This window comes from Phoxinus phoxinus (assembly GCF_949152265.1).
Source record: "Phoxinus phoxinus genome assembly, chromosome: 25".
Classification (NCBI taxonomy): Eukaryota; Metazoa; Chordata; class Actinopteri; order Cypriniformes; family Leuciscidae; genus Phoxinus; species Phoxinus phoxinus.
Genome location: NC_136900.1, coordinates 17298376 through 17316624, shown reverse-complemented (window position 1 = coordinate 17316624; position 18249 = coordinate 17298376). Strand labels below are relative to the sequence as shown.

The 18249-nt window shown below is 37.3% G+C and overlaps 3 protein-coding genes across 4 annotated transcripts; all 3 read right to left on the bottom strand.

Annotated features, from left to right (window-relative positions):
• Positions 1-1066: 1066 nt before the first annotated feature.
• On the bottom strand, positions 1067-6159 carry mxh (myxovirus (influenza virus) resistance H). 2 transcript variants are annotated; one of them, XM_079603682.1, is made up of 13 exons: positions 5993-6159; positions 5677-5873; positions 5470-5607; positions 5213-5367; positions 4382-4520; positions 4062-4260; positions 3879-3960; positions 3691-3810; positions 3468-3600; positions 3033-3191; positions 2851-2927; positions 2505-2762; positions 1067-2405 (listed from the first exon to the last, which is right to left on the bottom strand). In XM_079603682.1, exons 1-13 carry the CDS (start codon positions 6040-6042, stop codon positions 2181-2183), a joined length of 1932 nt encoding a protein of 643 aa, XP_079459808.1. In that variant the 5' UTR covers positions 6043-6159; the 3' UTR covers positions 1067-2180. The 2 variants fall into 2 exon arrangements, with proteins under 2 accessions (XP_079459808.1, XP_079459807.1); XM_079603681.1 differs by having other exon boundaries at positions 3691-3813; positions 3882-3960.
• Positions 6160-7154: 995 nt separating this feature from the next.
• Positions 7155-10227, bottom strand: LOC306993599 (uncharacterized protein). The gene is made up of 4 exons (XM_079603476.1): positions 10002-10227; positions 9614-9707; positions 8645-8738; positions 7155-8488 (listed from the first exon to the last, which is right to left on the bottom strand). The coding sequence occupies exons 1-4, from the start codon at positions 10021-10023 to the stop codon at positions 7790-7792; spliced, it is 909 nt and encodes a 302-aa protein (XP_079459602.1). The 5' UTR covers positions 10024-10227; the 3' UTR covers positions 7155-7789.
• Positions 10228-11380: 1153 nt separating this feature from the next.
• Positions 11381-13396, bottom strand: LOC306994017 (uncharacterized protein). The gene is made up of 4 exons (XM_079604291.1): positions 12896-13396; positions 12723-12816; positions 12547-12634; positions 11381-12469 (listed from the first exon to the last, which is right to left on the bottom strand). The coding sequence occupies exons 1-4, from the start codon at positions 12933-12935 to the stop codon at positions 11777-11779; spliced, it is 915 nt and encodes a 304-aa protein (XP_079460417.1). The 5' UTR covers positions 12936-13396; the 3' UTR covers positions 11381-11776.
• Between the last annotated feature and the right edge of the window lie 4853 nt (positions 13397-18249).

Genomic DNA, 18249 nt, shown 5'->3' with positions numbered 1-18249 from the left:
AAAAAAAGAAAAAACAGCTTTTACGATGTACACTGTGTGTTGGGCTAAATGTGCTCATTTTTTGTGCGTACATGTGATGGTTTATTTTTACTAGTTAAAAATTCACGAAGATCTTATAAAATGTGTAAAGGAGTCAAAACAGCACCATGAACTGCACACAAATGAAGATCTGCTGCAAGGAGATGCGCTTCTGATGCCGGTAATGGGCAACATTGTATGATGAGAGACACCAGGTATGCTTGAGCATTCTGGGTTGCATCATGTGACATCACGTCGTGTTTTTCAATCAGTCATATGTCTTTGGTCCGTGTCGCATTCATATTTCAGTCGAACCACGCCAGAGTTCATTTGGAAGCGGATTGAGACCCCATGAAAAGGTGGGACTCTGATTATCCTCTTTGTTTGGCACACCATGTGTAATGATAGCAGTTTGTTTTATTGGCAACCCTATCTATGTTGCCTTATATGCATAACGTGAGCAGAGATGGCCTAGTTTTGGCTGCTGTTAATAATGTCAATGTTCCTCTTCAATAATGTTGAGTTTATTCATTGAAAAGGAATACTTTCTTAAATCAGTCTTAATTGGACCAATTTAATTTAATTATGCAACTGACTTTAAAAAGTTATGACCAGAAATGTATGACCAACTTGTAATACTAGTCAAAGCAGTTTATGCATCCCTCCTCACTCTTTGTTGCCATATAAACATTTCAGGGATTAAAATATTGGTATTGCTTGCAGACAGCTATTTCCAATCATATACTTGTAGTCATATACAATATTAGGGGTAACGCATTACAAGTAACTTGAGTTACGTAATCAGATTACTTTTTTTTCAAGTAACTAGTAAAGTAACGCATTACTTTTAAATTTACAACAAAATGTCTGAGTGCAAGTTACTGTTTTTCTGACTGACAAGTCTCCTGTCCCTATATTGAGAGATAGTGTAAGTGCAGAGGTGTTGTGTGCGCTGTGAAAACATGATAGTTATTGTAGTTTTAGACTAAATGTGAGCAGGCATTTACTCATCTCACTTGCAAAAAAAAAAAAAAAAGATTCAGATTTACTCAAATTTTATAAAAACGGTGAAATACAATCTCACAATAATTGCCAAAATATAACTTTTTTTGGTTATTAAAAACAAACAAGCAAGCCCACCTAGGTAAGAAAAAGTAACACAAAAGTAATGTAACGCATTACTTTCCAAGAAAAAGGTTACTAAGTAACGCAATTACTTTTTTAGGGAGTAACTCAACATTGTAATAGATTACTTTTAAAAAGTAACTTTCCCCAACACTGTTCATAGCTTTTATCCACTTGAATGGATGACCAAAGTCTGGAAAAAATGGTAATACTTTATTTTACAGTGTCCTTATTACACATTACATTTAGTTACTATAGTAATAACTAATTATGCATAATTATCATAATTATTATAATCACATTTCTTTTCAGTGAATCGATTGAGCGACCAGGCAATTCCGACTCAAGGATTTGTTCTTGAATTGGATTGATCAGAGTTGTCTTTTATTTAATTTCACTTGACAGGAATAATTAATAAAAGAATCTATAAGCACTCATAAACCACTGTATAAACCAACCAAATATGAATCAATGAAAAAATAAAAAACTTTTTTGTCTCTCTCTTTTAGTGTGATTTTTTCTCGCACAAAATAACAATACGAGGTGATGTTGCACTGTATTATAAGAAATTGATTTATGTGTATTTAAAAATAAACCAGAAAACTTATGACATTTTATTTGAACGAAGACCTATTATTAAGATCATTTGCATTTTAAAAGTCAATATGTTTTGTTAAATTGTTTTTAGAGAAAAACAAGCTATCAATTTTTTTATTCTGATATTTATTACAGTAAGCAAACTATCACTGATGGTTTGTCATTTACAAATGTTATATAGTTAACCACAGTCATTTATTTTGATGCGGGTTTATCATTTCAGATAAATATCTATTTTTAAATGGAGCTTAAACAGTTTCAATCTGATCAAATACATTTTTAAAAAAATCAATGTGTTCATTAAACCCCACAGACACTGGACTCTTTGTAAGAAGATTATAATGTTGATCATCATCTTTCCTTTGCTGCTGACCATAAAACAGTCCATTATGTCCAGACCATTATGTCAGGACAGCTCTTTACCAGAGAAAACTTCTGTCTCAGAGGTATATACTGATGCGTTCTTGTGCCAGACGCAGTCGGTCCATGCGTTGGTATAAGTCTGTTCTCTTCCGACCAGCCTCTGTGTCCTCCACGAGCAGCTTCACAACATCCGCTCCATCCCGCAGGTCCATCGCGTGAGCCCGCAGCATCACGGCAGCTTCCTTCAGTGTGAACAGCAGGATCACCATGGGAATGTAGTCGGCCAAGCGCTGATACACAATCTGTTTGATTGAGAGACCATGTGGGAGTTTTCAGAGCAATCAAAACCAAATATTAAAGAACACGAGCAGCTAATACTGAAGTCAGAAACTGATCCACACCTCGTAGTAGATGATCAGTTTATCAGGAGTCAGGCTTCTGGTGTCAAACACAGCACAGTTGTTGGGTGAGGTTGCGTTCTCTCCCGTATCCAAACAAATGGACTCATGCTGCTGTCTCATTTCCACAAACTTGAAGTCGACAATTTTCTGGTTAAAAATGGGATCCTGCGTGTACACAAGCTTCTCCATGTTAATGTACTCATGGATCCTCTTATCCACCTTGGTTTCTTGCTTTGAGTGAATTTCGTCAATATGGTTCTAAGGGAACAGCAGAGATGTTATGTTTAAGACTTTTATTGTCTTTTGAGATGATTTAATGTGATCAACAAGTGTCATTTTAACACACCAGTATTATGTGTCTCAGATGAGGGAAGTTTGGGAAACACAGCTCACACATGACCCTAAACTCCTTCTGCACAATACCTAAGGTTATATTAAATGAGAATTGTTATTATACATAATTTCAAATGTAATCCATATACAATTATTATTATTTTTTTAAAAGCCAGTTAAAGTTCAGGCAGCTACCTCGGATGAGCCTCATGGTATCCAATGCTGGTTGTTTAAGATCTCCAACATGTTTCTTTACCATTAATTCATACACAGCGTAGTCACTGAAGGTCACCAGTTCTCTCCCACGATGGGCCTCGTCATATTTTTCTATCATCACTTTTACAGACTCTCTGACTAAAATAAAATAAACTTAGTTACCACAAATTATAAGTCAAAGGTCAATTGAGAAAGTTTTGTATGTTAGTTCCTCAAATTTAATTGGCTGAGCGCCAGCACTTTGGTCTTTTCACTGTATCACTCGCTATATGTCCAGCGATGAGAAGCGAATGTAATCTGGGCCTAATGGGTGGAGATAGAATATCCAAATCGTGCTAAATCATACCAAGACAAAAAAAAAAAAAACTGAAGAAAAAATGGTTCTCAATAATATTATGTCGCCATATGACGTACACGATGCTTTGGAGTCACTCAGATGACATTCCCATTGCTTGAACACTGGTCGGAGGAGCGAGAAGAGGTTCCCATTGTCTGATTCTCCTGTTCTACACAGCTCACTTATCTGGTCACTGAACTCCAAGATTTTCTACATGTACAGAAACAGAAGTTCATTTTAGCCAGGATTGCTCAGATATTGGACAATACAAGTAAAAGCTAATGCTTGCACTTACTGTACCTTGCTGAGATAAGGCCCCATGAGCTCCGGTTCTAAAGGAGGACCTTCATCATAACTTTTGAGCTCAACTCTCACTACAGACAAGTTGATGCGAATTTGATCACTTAGAGATGGAAGTGAATCCTGTAAAATAAGGAATAACTTTAGTGTTTAGAGTAATTTTCGAAATATTTTGCAATGTTTAGACTTGCCTTGATATGTTGGACCAGCTCTTTAGTGAGTCTGGTGGCCAGGCATGATATTGTGGCTCTCTGCTCTTTAAGAAGATAACTGGTGGCAACAGACAAAAACACACTCTTAAATGGCTTTGAACATTACATAAAATAACAGATAAATGAAGAATATCCACCAGGTTTAATGCAACGTAATACCTGAAGTCCACATGATTGGCGAAGAACTCCGTTTCCTGTTTTGTGGCTTCAGCCAGAGAAACGTTTTCATTGATGTCACTCTGACCTCTACATCGGACAATGGTGAAGCCCTTTTTGAGAGGAACCACTTTACCCTGCAGTACTTGTAAGATGTCAGCCTCTGCTCCTTTATCTACCAGGTCTGGCTTTGTCAATATTGCTGGAGCAATAAAAAGAGTTTGAACAGGCATGAATGAAATTGCCGTGCTGTGATATTATGCGTTATATCAAGCAAAACTAATTTTCGAATCTACCGTAAATACTCAGATGTGTAATAATACCTAAAGTCCTTGAGCCATCGGGATCAACACCCTGAGCCATTCTAAGCGCTTCTGTGGTTGCGATGTCAACATTGCAGGGAACAACAACTAAATTAATGGTTTCTTTTTTCCCAATGAATTTCAATATCAGACGTCGAATCTGCAAATAATCAAAGGCTAATTTATGAGACAATGAAGACCTGAAACATTTCAAACTGTATGCATGTAACATCATCATGTTGCAGGTTTTATTCAGCAAGTGGTGTCCAGTTTTCAAATGTATTCTTTCATATTAAATTTAATTAATTTTTTTCTCATTTTTGGATGCACCTTATTTTACAGTCTGTGTACTTGCATGTACTTACACTGTACCAAGAAAATACTGGGTATTATAAGGTAACTACAGGGGTTAATACCCAGTTATTGTAATTACTGTACATAGTATATACACGGGAAACAGGACTGTAAGTACTTATTCTAGTAATAACGGGGGTTACACTTTATTTTAAGGTGTCATTGTTACAGTGAAATTATATATTTAAGCACTGAGTAATATTAAGCAACTACATGTACTTACGATTGGGTTAGGGTAGGATTAGGATTTGGTTGAGGGTTAGTTGCATGTAATTATGCATAATTTACTGTTATTACTAAGTACATGTAACATATGTAACAAGGACACTGTAAAATAAAGTTATCTAACGGGGTAATAACTAGGTACTAACCCTGAACCTACCCCTAAACCTAACCCATGTTATTACCTTATATTGCCCAGTACTTCTTAGGTAAATACGCTGTAAGTAAATTTAAGTGCACATACTGTAAAACGAAGTGCAACAATTTTCGTATCACCTGGTCTCCAATGTCTTCCGGTTGCCCTTTTACAGGTACTCTTGTTATACCCGGTAGATCGATCAGTGTCAGGTCGCAAACATCAGGTGATGTGATCTCTAAACTGATGAGATCATCGCAGATTCCAACCCCATCTCCAGCAAGCATATCTTGTGCTGTTCAAGACAAATACTACATAGTAAACATTCATTCATTCATTATATATTAAGCTATATATTATGATTATTTATCAATGATATTTAGCTTTATAGCCTCACCCCTTCTGACGTAACTTTCAACTTTTGCGGGATCATGAAAGGTCTCTCGCACATCATTGTAAGAGATTATGGCGGTCCACTCGCTCCCACTCCTCAGCTTCCTGAGTTTAAGCTCCAGTGGACAGCGAGTGACAATACCTGAACGGACCATATCAGAATATAGATGCCTCCTAACATAAACAGAAGAATGTGAATAATACAACATACCACTCCCACGAGGCAGAGCGACTCCTGACAGCGCCTCTAGAACGGAGCTTTTCCCCGAGCTCTGGTCTCCCACCACTGCAATGGCCGGCAGTGCAAGTTCCCTCTCAATGCCAATCCCCCTCATGTAGTCAATCATCTCAATGTAGGGCCGAACCTGTGCTTCCCACTGCTGCAGAAATATCCCACTGTTCTCGGGACTTAAAACACACGTTTGACAGTTACACTGAATTTGTTTCCAAAAAGAAGCATTGATTTGTAGAAAGTTTGAAGCCTGCCTTGGAAGTTTAAGCGCAGAATAAAAAAAAAATTTCCTTACCCATTTTCATCTGAAGAATCAAAATCCAATATTTCTGGTGAGCTGTCCATGACTGAAATTATAGAAATCTCACTGATTGATCCTAATTTTTTTTTAAAGTGCTTTCTTTTAGCTGCAAATGTGTTTTAACAAGAAAGTTTTCATAAAAAAGTAAGTCCTGGCAAATCAGTGTCAAATGCATACGATGAACCTTTTATAGGTTTAATATTGTCTGTGGTTTTGGGAGGGGAGGGTGGGTGATGACAATAGTAAACCATAAGCAGAATTTAGTTTTACAGAAAGAATATGGTCAGCACTTGAACTGACCTTGAGTTAAGAAAAAAATAAGGGAAGAACAGAATGCAAATATACTGTGGTTTGGGCCATTGATTATGGGAACTAGTTGATTTGTATAGCCATTGTATGCTGCAACTCATAACCTGGGGGATAGCATTTGAATTTTTTTATAGCTGTATGCAAATCATTTACTGAAACTGCATGGCATGTTTGCATTAAACAGCAAATGCAAAAGACAAAACAAAACATCTTTTAATAAAGTTTTGCAAATCAGCTTTTGTGGTAACTGTTTCCTCATTCAGCTCACGTCAATAATATCATAACTTAAATATACAGCACAGCGACTGTCTTTCAATAATTTACTCATTGTGGAATCTGTCTGTTAAACTATTAAAAATGGACTTTAAAAAGTGTGATAGTTGAAAAATAAGCACATGAAATACACTAAAAGTTATTACAAAATGTATCTACAACCTCAAAATACTATTTCAACATACTTTATCTATTTTTAGAATGCTGTGTCAGCAAAAAAAATGCAACGGTCAAAAATATGACGTCTATCTAGCAGCAAATTTTTGTGGGGAAGAAAGGTACGTCTCAGTTTATGAAGCATGTCTCACACTAAAGTCACTTTCAAACCAAGTAGATTTCTGTTGGTCAACCCTATGCATCCATCTTACCTTGTATTTTGCATTACTTTGAGAAGTAATATTTCCATCCAGGTTTGATTTTGTCTCTTGAATGAACATCCAAACAGAAAACTCTCTTTTTCAATTTATCTTTTGCAACTGCACACAGATAAATACTGAGGTTTTTAGAACTGTTTGGGTGACACTAATGTCTATGAAAATATTTGACATATTTGAGATAGAAATATATATATATTGTATTAAAAAACATTTTACACAGCAAATCCATGCAACCAACATGAACCCATTACAAATTCTGCAATGGGGAAATATTCTACCCTCGTGTGTTATTCCAGTTTGTGTGGATTCCTATTAAAATACTGGATTTTCCCAGCTAAAATTTGCAAAACACCGGTCAATTTAAAGCTGTCATTTCAATGCTCGAAATGAGTCACCTCATCAGCAACTCTCTACGAAGAAAACAATAGGAAAACATATTCTACTTACTATCTCCATAAAAACAATATTTCTCATTTCGAAGGTGTTTTTTAAGGCTTAATCTCAGCCCTGTCTGTGAAACCAGGCCTAGATGTCTGTGCCACTAAATAAATATGAATGATTTAGCACAAAGACTGAAACAATAACTTTAATCATTGCATCCAAGAGCCTGAAAATATGGGAAATAAACTTAACATGAATGATCCATAACGTATTGTACTGAACTTCAATGAACTAGAACTTTACAGCTCCGAACACAGCTGGGAACACATTTCCTCTAAATGTGTCTAAAGTCGGGTTAACTTAACCCGAAACACTTTACCTTAAATAATTTATTATTTGAAATACCTACAGAATGAGCAACATTGATGCTTTTAAGTGCTTCAGAATGATTTCAAAACCTCTCGATTAGTTTCTCGAACAAAAATATTAATCTTTTTCTGTCCTCGGCATATGGTTCAGTGTGTCCTGTGCCGTTTGTCTCAAGAGCCATGGCGGTTAAAGTCTCTCTGTCTCTTTCAAGGGCCGCTCTGTCCCGCTCCAGTCGCGCTCTGTCCTGCTCCAGAGACGCTCTTTCCCTGTCAATTGCAGCTCGGTCCTTTTCCAACTGCGCTCTGTCTCTCTCCAATGCCGTTTTCTCTCTGTCCGCGACGGCTCTCTCGCGCTCCAACAGCACTCGCTCTCGGTCCAGGTCCGCGTGCTCCTTCTCCAGAAGCTGTCGCTCTCTTCTGAGTTTGGCTTTTTCAAATTGTAGCTCGTCATGAGTCTCTGGGGGGCTGTTTTCCATCGGTCTCTCTTTCACGCTTTCTGCTGTGTCTGATGAGGGTCCATCATCGGCTACCGTCGCTTGAGTGTTGACCTCGATGACTGAATGAGTCAGTAATTCTAAAATATCACTCCCCATTTCTACCTGGTACATCTTCTTGCAGGGCTGGGCTGCACATTCGGTCTCATCCGCCAGGTTGGTCAGTAAGGTCGGTTTAGGAGGGTCGACGTCAGTGGGATCGCCATCTACTGCCTTTTCCATGAGTCGGAACCACCGCCAGGATTCAGGTTTTACCGTTTCGACATCCTTCGCAAGAGCTTTTAAAACCTAGGCAAAAAGGACAATTAGGACAATTGCATTTATGCTTTTTTGTAGCTAGATTTGTATATTTTCTGAAGAAAATAAAAGTATGAGTGGTGTGCAACTATACAAGTCAATAATTTTAATAATAAAATTGTTATAGACCCTATGCATCCATCTTACCTTGTATTTGCATTTTAAGTTCTCCCACTTTCGTTTTGCTCTTTGAGAAGTAATATTTCCATCCAGGTTTAATTTTGTCTCTTGAATGAACATCCTACAAACAGAAAACTCTCTTTGTCAATTTATCTTTTGCAACTGCATACAGATAAATACTGAGGTTTTTAGAACTGTTTGGGTGACACTAATGTCTATGAAAAATTTGAGATTGAAATATATATTTTTTTTTATTAAAAAATGTTTTAGGGGGCTGTCAAAATTAATGTTTACTTAAGATAATAATTAAATGTTTAACACAATTTTTATATTATTATATATACAATTTTATGTACAGATTTGTTTATATTGTTATTTAATATTTCAAGAATCATTTTTAAAAATATATTATATTTTAAACCATTACTTGTGCTGTTTATTTCTAGTGAGATCTCTTTTGCCATTGTGACCTTTATCTGGCTTGTTTGGTGCTGTAAGAAAATAATATTTGTAAATCTGCTTTGTAACTACATTTATTGTGAATATTGCTAAAATTATTTAATGTTTTCAATTTAACATTCAATTGTAATCTCACTAATCTTAAGTGGGTAGCAACAAATACATGATCAACTTATAATAATTAAACTGTCACTAAACATTTGCCAAATAATATTTTAAATGATTACCGGTAAATATTATTATAAATTACATAACAAATTTAAAAATAAATAAACGTAAGTCAGTTATATAATACAGCCAATAATTAATGTAATCTATATTTTAAATGTTAATTAAATAATTAATTGAAATATGTGTCTTTATATTTTAGAAAGGGGGTTACTATAAATGGGGGTCCCTGGTAAGAAAAATTTGAAAAACCCCTTTATTAAGAGTTCTTTATTGTACAAAAATTGCAACAACAAGCAATTAGCATAGAAAATGAGGATACAAACAACATGTACAACAGATGCAAAATGAATCACAATGAATACATACTCCCAGCCATTCCTGCATGTGTTTCTCCAGCCTGAGAATAAATAGCCATGGGCCATGCGCCACCTGATCAGTGCCTCTGTGTCGTTGTGAGACCCTGAAACAGAACCGCAATGCAAACAGGACAATATGAATTCACTATAGGTTTGTACATGTGATTATACACACAAAACAAACAGCCCAGTCAAACCACATGATAAACTGACAGCTGACAGTCTGAAATAATAGTAATAAATCCTTATTTATTAAGCTAGTGCAACTGGACATGGCATGTACATTAAACTGGTTTTAAATCCACGCTGAATTACATTTGAACTCATAAAAGAGTTCGAAATGTGCGAAAGTTTTGCATGCGTGCAGACACAGTGCAGCTTTACAGAATGACACTCACACTGTTGAGATGGTTGCGCCATTTCTTAAAGTGAGAGAGGTGGCCAAACTCCTCTAATGAGATATAAAGTAATATCATGAATATTATGGATTTCTTTCACTTCTTCATCAACCGTTTTGTGTGTCTGTTGCAGACAGCACTTCTTCACAGCTTTTCCCGTTTTTAACAGAACGACAAATGATGTCAGATTAGTGCCCTCTAGCTGTCAGGAGCAAAACAGCTGAATGAAATTCCATTTCATATTCAGTTATAAATAGTATATCTATCTACACGTTTTATGAGAAATCGAGTCTAAATCCTGCAACAACAAAAAAACGCTAAATATTTTTTTTTAAGCTAATAAAATAAAACAGACATATTATAATTATAAATATTATTTTAAACCCTAAACTAAATAAATATTAGAAATGTTTTCCTGGCAAGTAACTGAAATAAGTTATGAAGCACTAAAATCACTGGAAATATAAAATAACTGTGAAAAATAAAAAATAAAACTGAAAAGCTCATTAAAAAATTAAAAACCACATAAAAAAAGGTAAAATTAACATTGAAACTGAAAATATAAAAATACAAGTTAGTTCAAATGATTATTCAAAACTGTAAACACTAAAATAAGGCTGATCAGCAGTCACTGGGTAAATTATTGTAATCTGGATTATAGCCTATCTGATTCTAAAAAGTATGCCTTGTTATAGCCTATTGTAAAATACTCGTAATTAGACAGCATTGATTACATCATATGTTATTCTCACAATGGCCATAACTTAATCATAATTTATTGATAAACCCTCTGTTAATCAATGAGGTTTTTTTTTTATCTTTTTCATTTTCCTATTCTAAAAAAAGTCTACTGCTTATACACATTCAGAAGGTCTTCAAAGTTTGTGGAATTGCAATGTGTAATGTAGATTTACAGTTTTTGTCATGTCATTTTTAATCAGTGACTAATTAGTAAGTAATCTACCCACTGTCAACAGTAAGATTTTTCTGAGAATTAAGAGTTCACGTTGATATAGTTGGATCCAAAAGTCTAAATGCTTTTATTTTGAATTATTTTCATGGGGGGGGGGGGGGGGGGGGGGACATGGCAAATTTAATATTTTTATTTTCATTATTTAATATACATTATTAATATACATTTATTATAATAATGTATTATTGTTGAACACCTTACCGCTCATTGAAAAAACATTGACCATTTGTGACCAAGTTGTCACAAACTGAACCTGTTATTAAACAGCTTTTTATACTTTTTAACAAACTTTTAACACTAAAGTAATAAACAATAAAATCTAAATTTACCAGGTAAGCTACAAAACGAACACCCTATATTCAATTCTCCCTTACGCATCTGAATGAAAGCAGTGGACTGCCAATCTTGGGTTTTGACCTTTATTGTATGGCACAAACGGTATAATTTACTGACAGACATTATTATATTACATTATATCAGAAATAAAGCATCACATTCTGTGTTTCTTAGTCAACACATAATTTAACAAATCTCAAAAACATTTTAATTTAGGGGCCCTTGTGCACCCTGCCAATGTATGTGGTAAGTAAACTCCAGTCAAGTTAAGTCAAGTCAAACTGTGTTTGACAAATGTGATTGATTTAGGAGAGAAAATTACAAAAAAATATTTAGTAATTTTAATATAGTCCAAAATAAAGTGTATATGTCTCTTCAGACTGCGAACACACCAACCCAAGGAGCGTTCAGATATCCCATATCTCACAGTATTTTCTCTGAGGTTTGCCTCATTCTCAGAATTGCTTCACATTTTTTCAATCACTCTTTCAAGTAAGATTATTAATTTTTCTCTGTTCTTTTCATGAGGACAGTCCAGTCCATTGCATCCTGAACTGCCTTTTACGTGATTTGTGAAATCCGCTGACTTTCTGTCTCTTTCAAGGGCCGCTCTGTCCCTGGCCAATGCGTCTCTGTCTTTCTGCAGTCGGGCTCTGTCCTGTTCCAATGACGACTTGTCTCTTTTAACCGCAGCTTTGTCCTTCTCTACCTGGACTCTGTCCCGGTGAAGAGCCGCTCTTTCCCGATCTGCAAGGGCCCTTTCCCGCTCCAGGAGGGCTTTTTCTCTGTCCAGGCCTCCGAGCTCTTTCTCTAGAAGCTGTCTATCTCTTTGAAGTTTGGTTCTCATGATGTCCAATGAATAGCTATCTGCTGTCTGTTTGCCTTTTTGTATTCCCTCCTTAACCAAATGTGGTTTGGTGGCTGCTGGCACGTTCACAGAAGTTCCTTCCTCTTCCAGAAATTCCAATATTTCCCCTCCGACTTTGATCTGGCGTAACTTCTTACTCGGATGAGGTGCATTATCATTTTCAGCTTCTGACGTGATCACTTGCTGGCTGATCTTTTCTTCAAACTCCTCACTCAGAGCATCGTCCATGAGATTGAACCATTTCCAGCAGGTGGGGTTCTTCTCCATGCCGGTGGGAGGATATTTTGCATCCTTGAAATGAATTGGTAAATTCATTAAACTGTTGAATAAGTTACCATTTGAAAAACACAATTGGCAGTGAGACCAACCTTATATCTTGCCTTCAGGTTTTCCCACTTTTTGGCAATCTGCTCAGTTGTCATCTTTTCATCAAGCCCCATTTCTCTGAGTATTGCACTAGAAGTAAAAATGTACAATAACTACAATAACTAATCAGAACACGGCTGTGAGAGATCAGTGCAAATTCTAAGGTAACAAATCGCACCTCCAGGCTGTTTTTGACGAATTTTTCCTCCCGTCAAAAAGCGCTGAGTTGCTGGACCGCAGCTGTATCAGTTTTGTGATATCCTCAGCAGACACTAGTGCACATAAAACACCCAGTTAGTTAGCTTAATGCTCACATTACTTAATAGTTTCGCGCAAAAACGAACGACTTACTTTTATAGATGTGTTTAGAGCTGGTCGGCGTTGAATCCATATTTTATATCACTTCGTAAAACAGATTTCTAGGGCCCTTAATAGTGCACGTTGGCAGTGTGCTTCTGTTAACATTCCCTCCCAGGGAAAATGGCGCCGTACGAGCACATCCTGGATAGGCTGCCTACTAAGTGCCCTTATATTGAAGGAGCGAATATCTTTGGAATGCTTACAAAACGAAATGCAAAATCTAGTTTGACCTAAACAGAATGACTACTACGTGTGCTTAAAACATTAAACTCAAACGCACTAGCGAGCTCTTTCTATGGCTACTGGGTAGAAAAGACCAAACCAAAGACCAAAGAAAGGGATTAACATTAAACGGGGCGTGTCTTATTGGACCGGAGGTTGTCTCTAATATGTATAAATAATATTTTTTAGCTTCTCTCTGTGTATTTTTCATTAAAAGACTATTTAAGTCTTGTAGTGTCATTATTTAGGTTTAAATACTTGTCATACGGTATTCACAAACAACTGTGATTGGTCTATCCCGAACAGCGCTGAGAAAAATAACAGGCCCCACTGGACAATACAATCATGTGACAGCTGTTACTTTTCTCAGCGATGATCAGAATTGACCAATCAAAGTCATTTGTGAAGAGGAGGATTTTTTAAATAATTGTTCGTAGGTCAGTTTTTCATGCTTACTTTTAACATAGGCTATTGATAGATTCAACCAATTATACATTTTAGTGAACAAATGTATCAATAATAACGTCCTGAGATTTTTATTGCACTCGTGAAGGTTGCTATTCTCAGCCATGCGCCACCTGGAGGAAGACAACTTTTGTCCCATAGAAAACATAACCAAGCAACACATTTCCAACCAATGGTGAAGGGGAGAAATTAGATATACCAATATAAAGCAGCTGGACGTTGTGTTTAGGATATGAAAAAAGTACATCTTTCCACAAATTCCACAAGATTCAAATTTAAAAGTTTAAAGAATAGTTGGGTCTATGAAAGGTATGCCCTTTGCCCAGAGAAAAACAGCATTGTATCACTCTACACAAAGGCACAACGTGAGATGGGTTATATAATTAATATTAGAATGATGGGTTATAAACATCTCCACATCAGAATTACTTAAAAAATATGTACAGTGCTCTTTATATAAATAAACAGCTGCTATTATCTTATCCAGATCTTCACGTATGTTTGAAATCTCAACCAATGCATTTGACCTTTACAAGCCTCTGCTAAACTATTAATAATAGAGAGGGACTTCTTCCCGAATGAAGAAACAGTCAACAAATCCTGTCAGGATGGAGTGACAACATACAATTCATCAACTAATTGGACAAGAGAGATATGGCCAGTTAATGCGTAGATCTGCCAAGCAGCTATGCATAAAACTTTCAGATGCATTTAAAAGGCAGGAAAGTGTGAATGCATTTGTCTATGTCTATATTGTTAAACCTGTATTGACATTCTACAACCTGAGAAGCACCTATGACTGGTTGATTGTAATGTTGATCCAGGAACTTGTTCTGCTGAAGCACGTTCACCCCCAAACCTTTTTATGCGGACTCAGGTACGGTTTGCAGGTGTGCACCTGAGTTTGGAAAGCAGTGTTCACATCATCCAAACAAACCGAACTCCGACGTCAATCGCACCTGAGTGTGGACCAAAAGTGCTTGTGTAAAAGCACCCCAACAGATTTTCACAAACAGAATGCCGTAATTTTATTAAAACAGCCTTTCATAAACGACAGAACAAGATGACATAAACAAAGAACATAAACATCTAATTTTTCATAAAGCCCTCCTACAAGAGCAGGTTGACTACAGTCAACAATTGTATCCCTTAAAACTCATCTTTGATCACCAAAATTACATATTTAAAAGTTTTTTCCTTCAATGTCTTCATGCCTTAAAATAGCTTTAATGTAACTCTACACTACACCGTTGCCTTATTTAGTAAACACAGTTCTGTGAATATGCAAATTAGCCCCACCTCCACTCACTCACACCAGCTCAGAGATCCACTCGTTGACGATCACACGTTCACGTGATTGATTACAAGGTAGTTTGTGACGTCAGAAACACCAGCGATTTCAAAGGTGTGAAAAAGGTGTGTTCATTATACAGTAGTGAACTATAGTCCCTACTGCAGATATTACAGTAGGGACTAAATTACATTGTTATCAAATGGCGAGTAATAACAAATTCGGTTTAATAGCGGAAACGTAGGCTAAGGTTTGAAGTTATTCTAACATTTTAGCTTGTTGAAATCGCGTCGTTTTTGCATGCCTTTTATGATTTCCTCATTATGTTCTGCTTTATATAAGGTGTGACTTATGCATTTGCACATGGTTTGTCTTAAAGCATATTATAAAATAACCACATAGACATATAAACAACATTAAAGGTTGATTTTCACCACAGAGGGACTTCAAGTACACAATGACATGGACAATATAATACAAAGCAGTCGATTCCTTTCTGGCACATATTGAACATTATACAGAAGTGGAACGAGCAAAACTCTGTTACATCGATATATTGCCCACTCTACTTTATCGTATTGATAACAAAATGCATTTTGCATCATCAATTCAGTCATGTGAAAGGGTGTCTTTTGTTGTGCAGCGTGGCGCAAGGGGGCTAATCTCTGTGCATATGTCCTTAAAAGCACTGATGCTGTTTTCCTCTTAAATTATTAAGCTTCTTCAGCGGCTTTAACCCATTGAGAGAAGATTAGTGAGGTTATTCTGTGACGGTGTGTTTGTGCGCTCGCGTGTGCACATGAAGTGTGTAAGGTTGATGGTGTGTTTGTGTCTTGCAAGGATTCGATATCTCAATGTGAGCACTCCAACAGAGGCTGATCGATCCAACGGTGCCAATTACTGTAAACCTCAAGCCCTTGTCTTTCAGAATCACGTTGGCCCTTATGTAAAGTGTTGCATCTGTCACTCGAATGACCAAAATGGCCATTTTGTCCTTAAAATCAACATCTGGATCCGCTATGGATGTGTATTTACAGTAACATGTTTAGGTGTATAAATGCGATCTTATTAGAGCATGAGTGTGTTTTTATTCTCAACAGTGCATTTGAGAGAGTTTTTGACATGCACTGTATTGTAATTTCCCTCTATGTGAATCTGTGTCTCTCTAATCCAGCAGTCTGTATCCTGTGTTGGGGAAGAAGAGGGGGTTGTATGTGTCTCTGTAATCTTGCTATGTTTGTGTGGAACTGTGTTGGTAATCCTGCTGTGTGTGTGTGTGTGTGTGTGTGTGTGTGTGTGTGTGTGTGTGTGTGTGTGTGTGTGTGTGTGTGTGTGTGTGTGTGTGTGTGTGTGTGTGTGTGTTTTCGCTCGAGTGTGTGTCTTCAATGTAATCCTATGACAGAGAGCAGTTGTGCACGTGAATGGTCGTCGAAGTTAAAGCATACATGCCTTGTGCGTTTAGTATCATTTCACGCCGTATGGCCGGCTGCACAGACACACACTCGACTCCATCTGTGGGCAGGGTTTGACATCATCAGCCGTTATTGCGGCACTGAGGTGATACGGGAGGCCAGGGCCTGGATCAGGAAAGACATTTGGCTTGATCTCTAATTTACCAGAGGCGTGGCTGGGGGAGGGGAACGAACGGTTCGGAATGACAAACTGGAGTTAGGATGAATATAGTAAGTAGTCTCAGATCAGCTGTTAGAACTTTTTAACCATTATGTAAAAATCTAAAAATCTGGTCTCATGTTGCAGATATTGTGGGTTTAAAAAATGGGAATGTGTATTAATCCAGGTGTTTAAGCAGTCAGTAGTAGTGATGAAGTTGCAATTTAGTTTAAATGTAATATCAAATAATTATATTATAATCAAGTTATATTTTACACTTATATTATACACTTAATTATAATCAAGTAGGCCTACTTCGCATCTGCTTTGGTATGTTGGTCAACACATCAAAATATGTGTATGTAACAGAGGCCAACTAGTAAGAGCTGCATGTAAACCTCACTCCCCTGGTCACAAGAGGCGTACTAGCGATTGACGCTATAACTGCGGTCTTTAGCGTCCTTGTTAATGCCAAGGGGGTAATCCATCAACCGGAAACTGAAGCTTCCCTTGGGGGGCGCCATTGTAGCAGACCCCCACCTGCTGTTAGCATTCCATTGACTCCCATTCATTTTGTCGTCACTTTGACAGCGAATAACTTTACATCTGAGGCGTTTAAAGACTCCATTTGTCCATTCTAAAGAAACACGACAATGTATAAAAGGCTCCATTACTTTGTATCTTACGTTATGGCCCCGTAGAAACCGTTTTTGTAAAAATAGGCTAATGATTGCGTCATAACCACTCGACTCTCTGTCGCACAGTCGAGAAATTACCGTGTAGACAGGCGGAGAAGCTCGCAAGCAATTGGGGGGACGTGGAGGCATAAAATCAAGGGAGAAGCCCATAGAGAGTCATAAAGTTGCTCCTGCTGCTAGCTCATGGACAGCTAATACTCACGCTCTCCGTCTCTGCGAGATTCGGAAAGGAATGATTCAGATGTCTCTTGGCACAGCTACTAGAAGACTTACAACTGTCAGACAGGTTGCTCACGTCACATCTACGTCATCAAGCTCAGTTTGAGCCTGCGCAGTTCGCCCAGCCATCAGGAAGTGAGTGCTTCTAATTGACTTCACTTTTCTCTGTTGAAACCTATGGGGTCGCTGTGTCCATCTTATATAATGTCTATGGTTAATGCGCCCGCCTCCCATGCCGGAGACGCCAGTTCCCGCTCGGAGCGGGGTGAGTAGGACCGGAAGGGTTACACTGGTGCCGTGACCCGGGTGGAAGTGAGGTTTAGTGGGTGAGTGTAACGAACATAGGCTAGTAAGAGCTGTGCATGTAAACCACACTCCCCTGGCCTCAAGAGGCACTGTAGCGACTGACGCTCCCATGCCGGAGACGCCAGTTCGAGTCCCACTCAGAGCGGGGCGAGTAGGACTGGAGGGGTTACATGCACTTCTTTAAAACATGACAAAAGATTATTAAAATATGAATCAAAATGTACTTTAAAGTTAAACGTTTAATTTTAAAAATGGTGCTTGTGTTAAGAAACATCATGATACTCTCTAAGTACACTTAAGATGCATTTTATTTTATTAATATTAGGCTCCCTGCAAGTCCCTTTTTTATTTTTTTATTTTTTTACATGCATTTAAGTTTTGAAGTAGGCCTACACTACAAGTGCACATTACATACAAATAAGCACACTTCCTCTTTCTTCTTCTTTTTCTTTTTCTTTTTTTTTCTTGACCAGATATAGCAAAGGTGGAGGAAGGGATGGACGCTCAATCAAACCTGAGCTACAGTCCAGCGG

Bases quoted from the DNA above. Each gene is read 5' to 3' on its own strand.
- LOC306993599 (XM_079603476.1), bottom strand. From the start codon at position 10,023: ATGGCGCAACCATCTCAACAGT. The intron at 9,708-10,001 runs GTGAGTGTCATT...GTTCTGTTTCAG, and splicing joins GGCGCAACCATCTCAACAGT to GGTCTCACAACGACACAGAG. The intron at 8,489-8,644 runs GTAAGATGGATG...CTTTTTGCCTAG, and splicing joins ACTTAAAATGCAAATACAAG to GTTTTAAAAGCTCTTGCGAA.
- LOC306994017 (XM_079604291.1), bottom strand. From the start codon at position 12,935: ATGGATTCAACGCCGACCAGCTCTAAACACATCTATAAAA. The intron at 12,635-12,722 runs GTGCGATTTGTT...TTTTACTTCTAG, and splicing joins TCGTCAAAAACAGCCTGGAG to TGCAATACTCAGAGAAATGG. The intron at 12,470-12,546 runs GTTGGTCTCACT...ATTCATTTCAAG, and splicing joins ACCTGAAGGCAAGATATAAG to GATGCAAAATATCCTCCCAC.
- mxh (XM_079603682.1), bottom strand. From the start codon at position 6,042: ATGGACAGCTCACCAGAAATATTGGATTTTGATTCTTCAGATGAAAAT. The intron at 5,608-5,676 runs GTATGTTGTATT...TGGTCCGTTCAG, and splicing joins CGCTCTGCCTCGTGGGAGTG to GTATTGTCACTCGCTGTCCA. The intron at 4,521-5,212 runs GTGATACGAAAA...GATTATTTGCAG, and splicing joins CGGAAGACATTGGAGACCAG to ATTCGACGTCTGATATTGAA.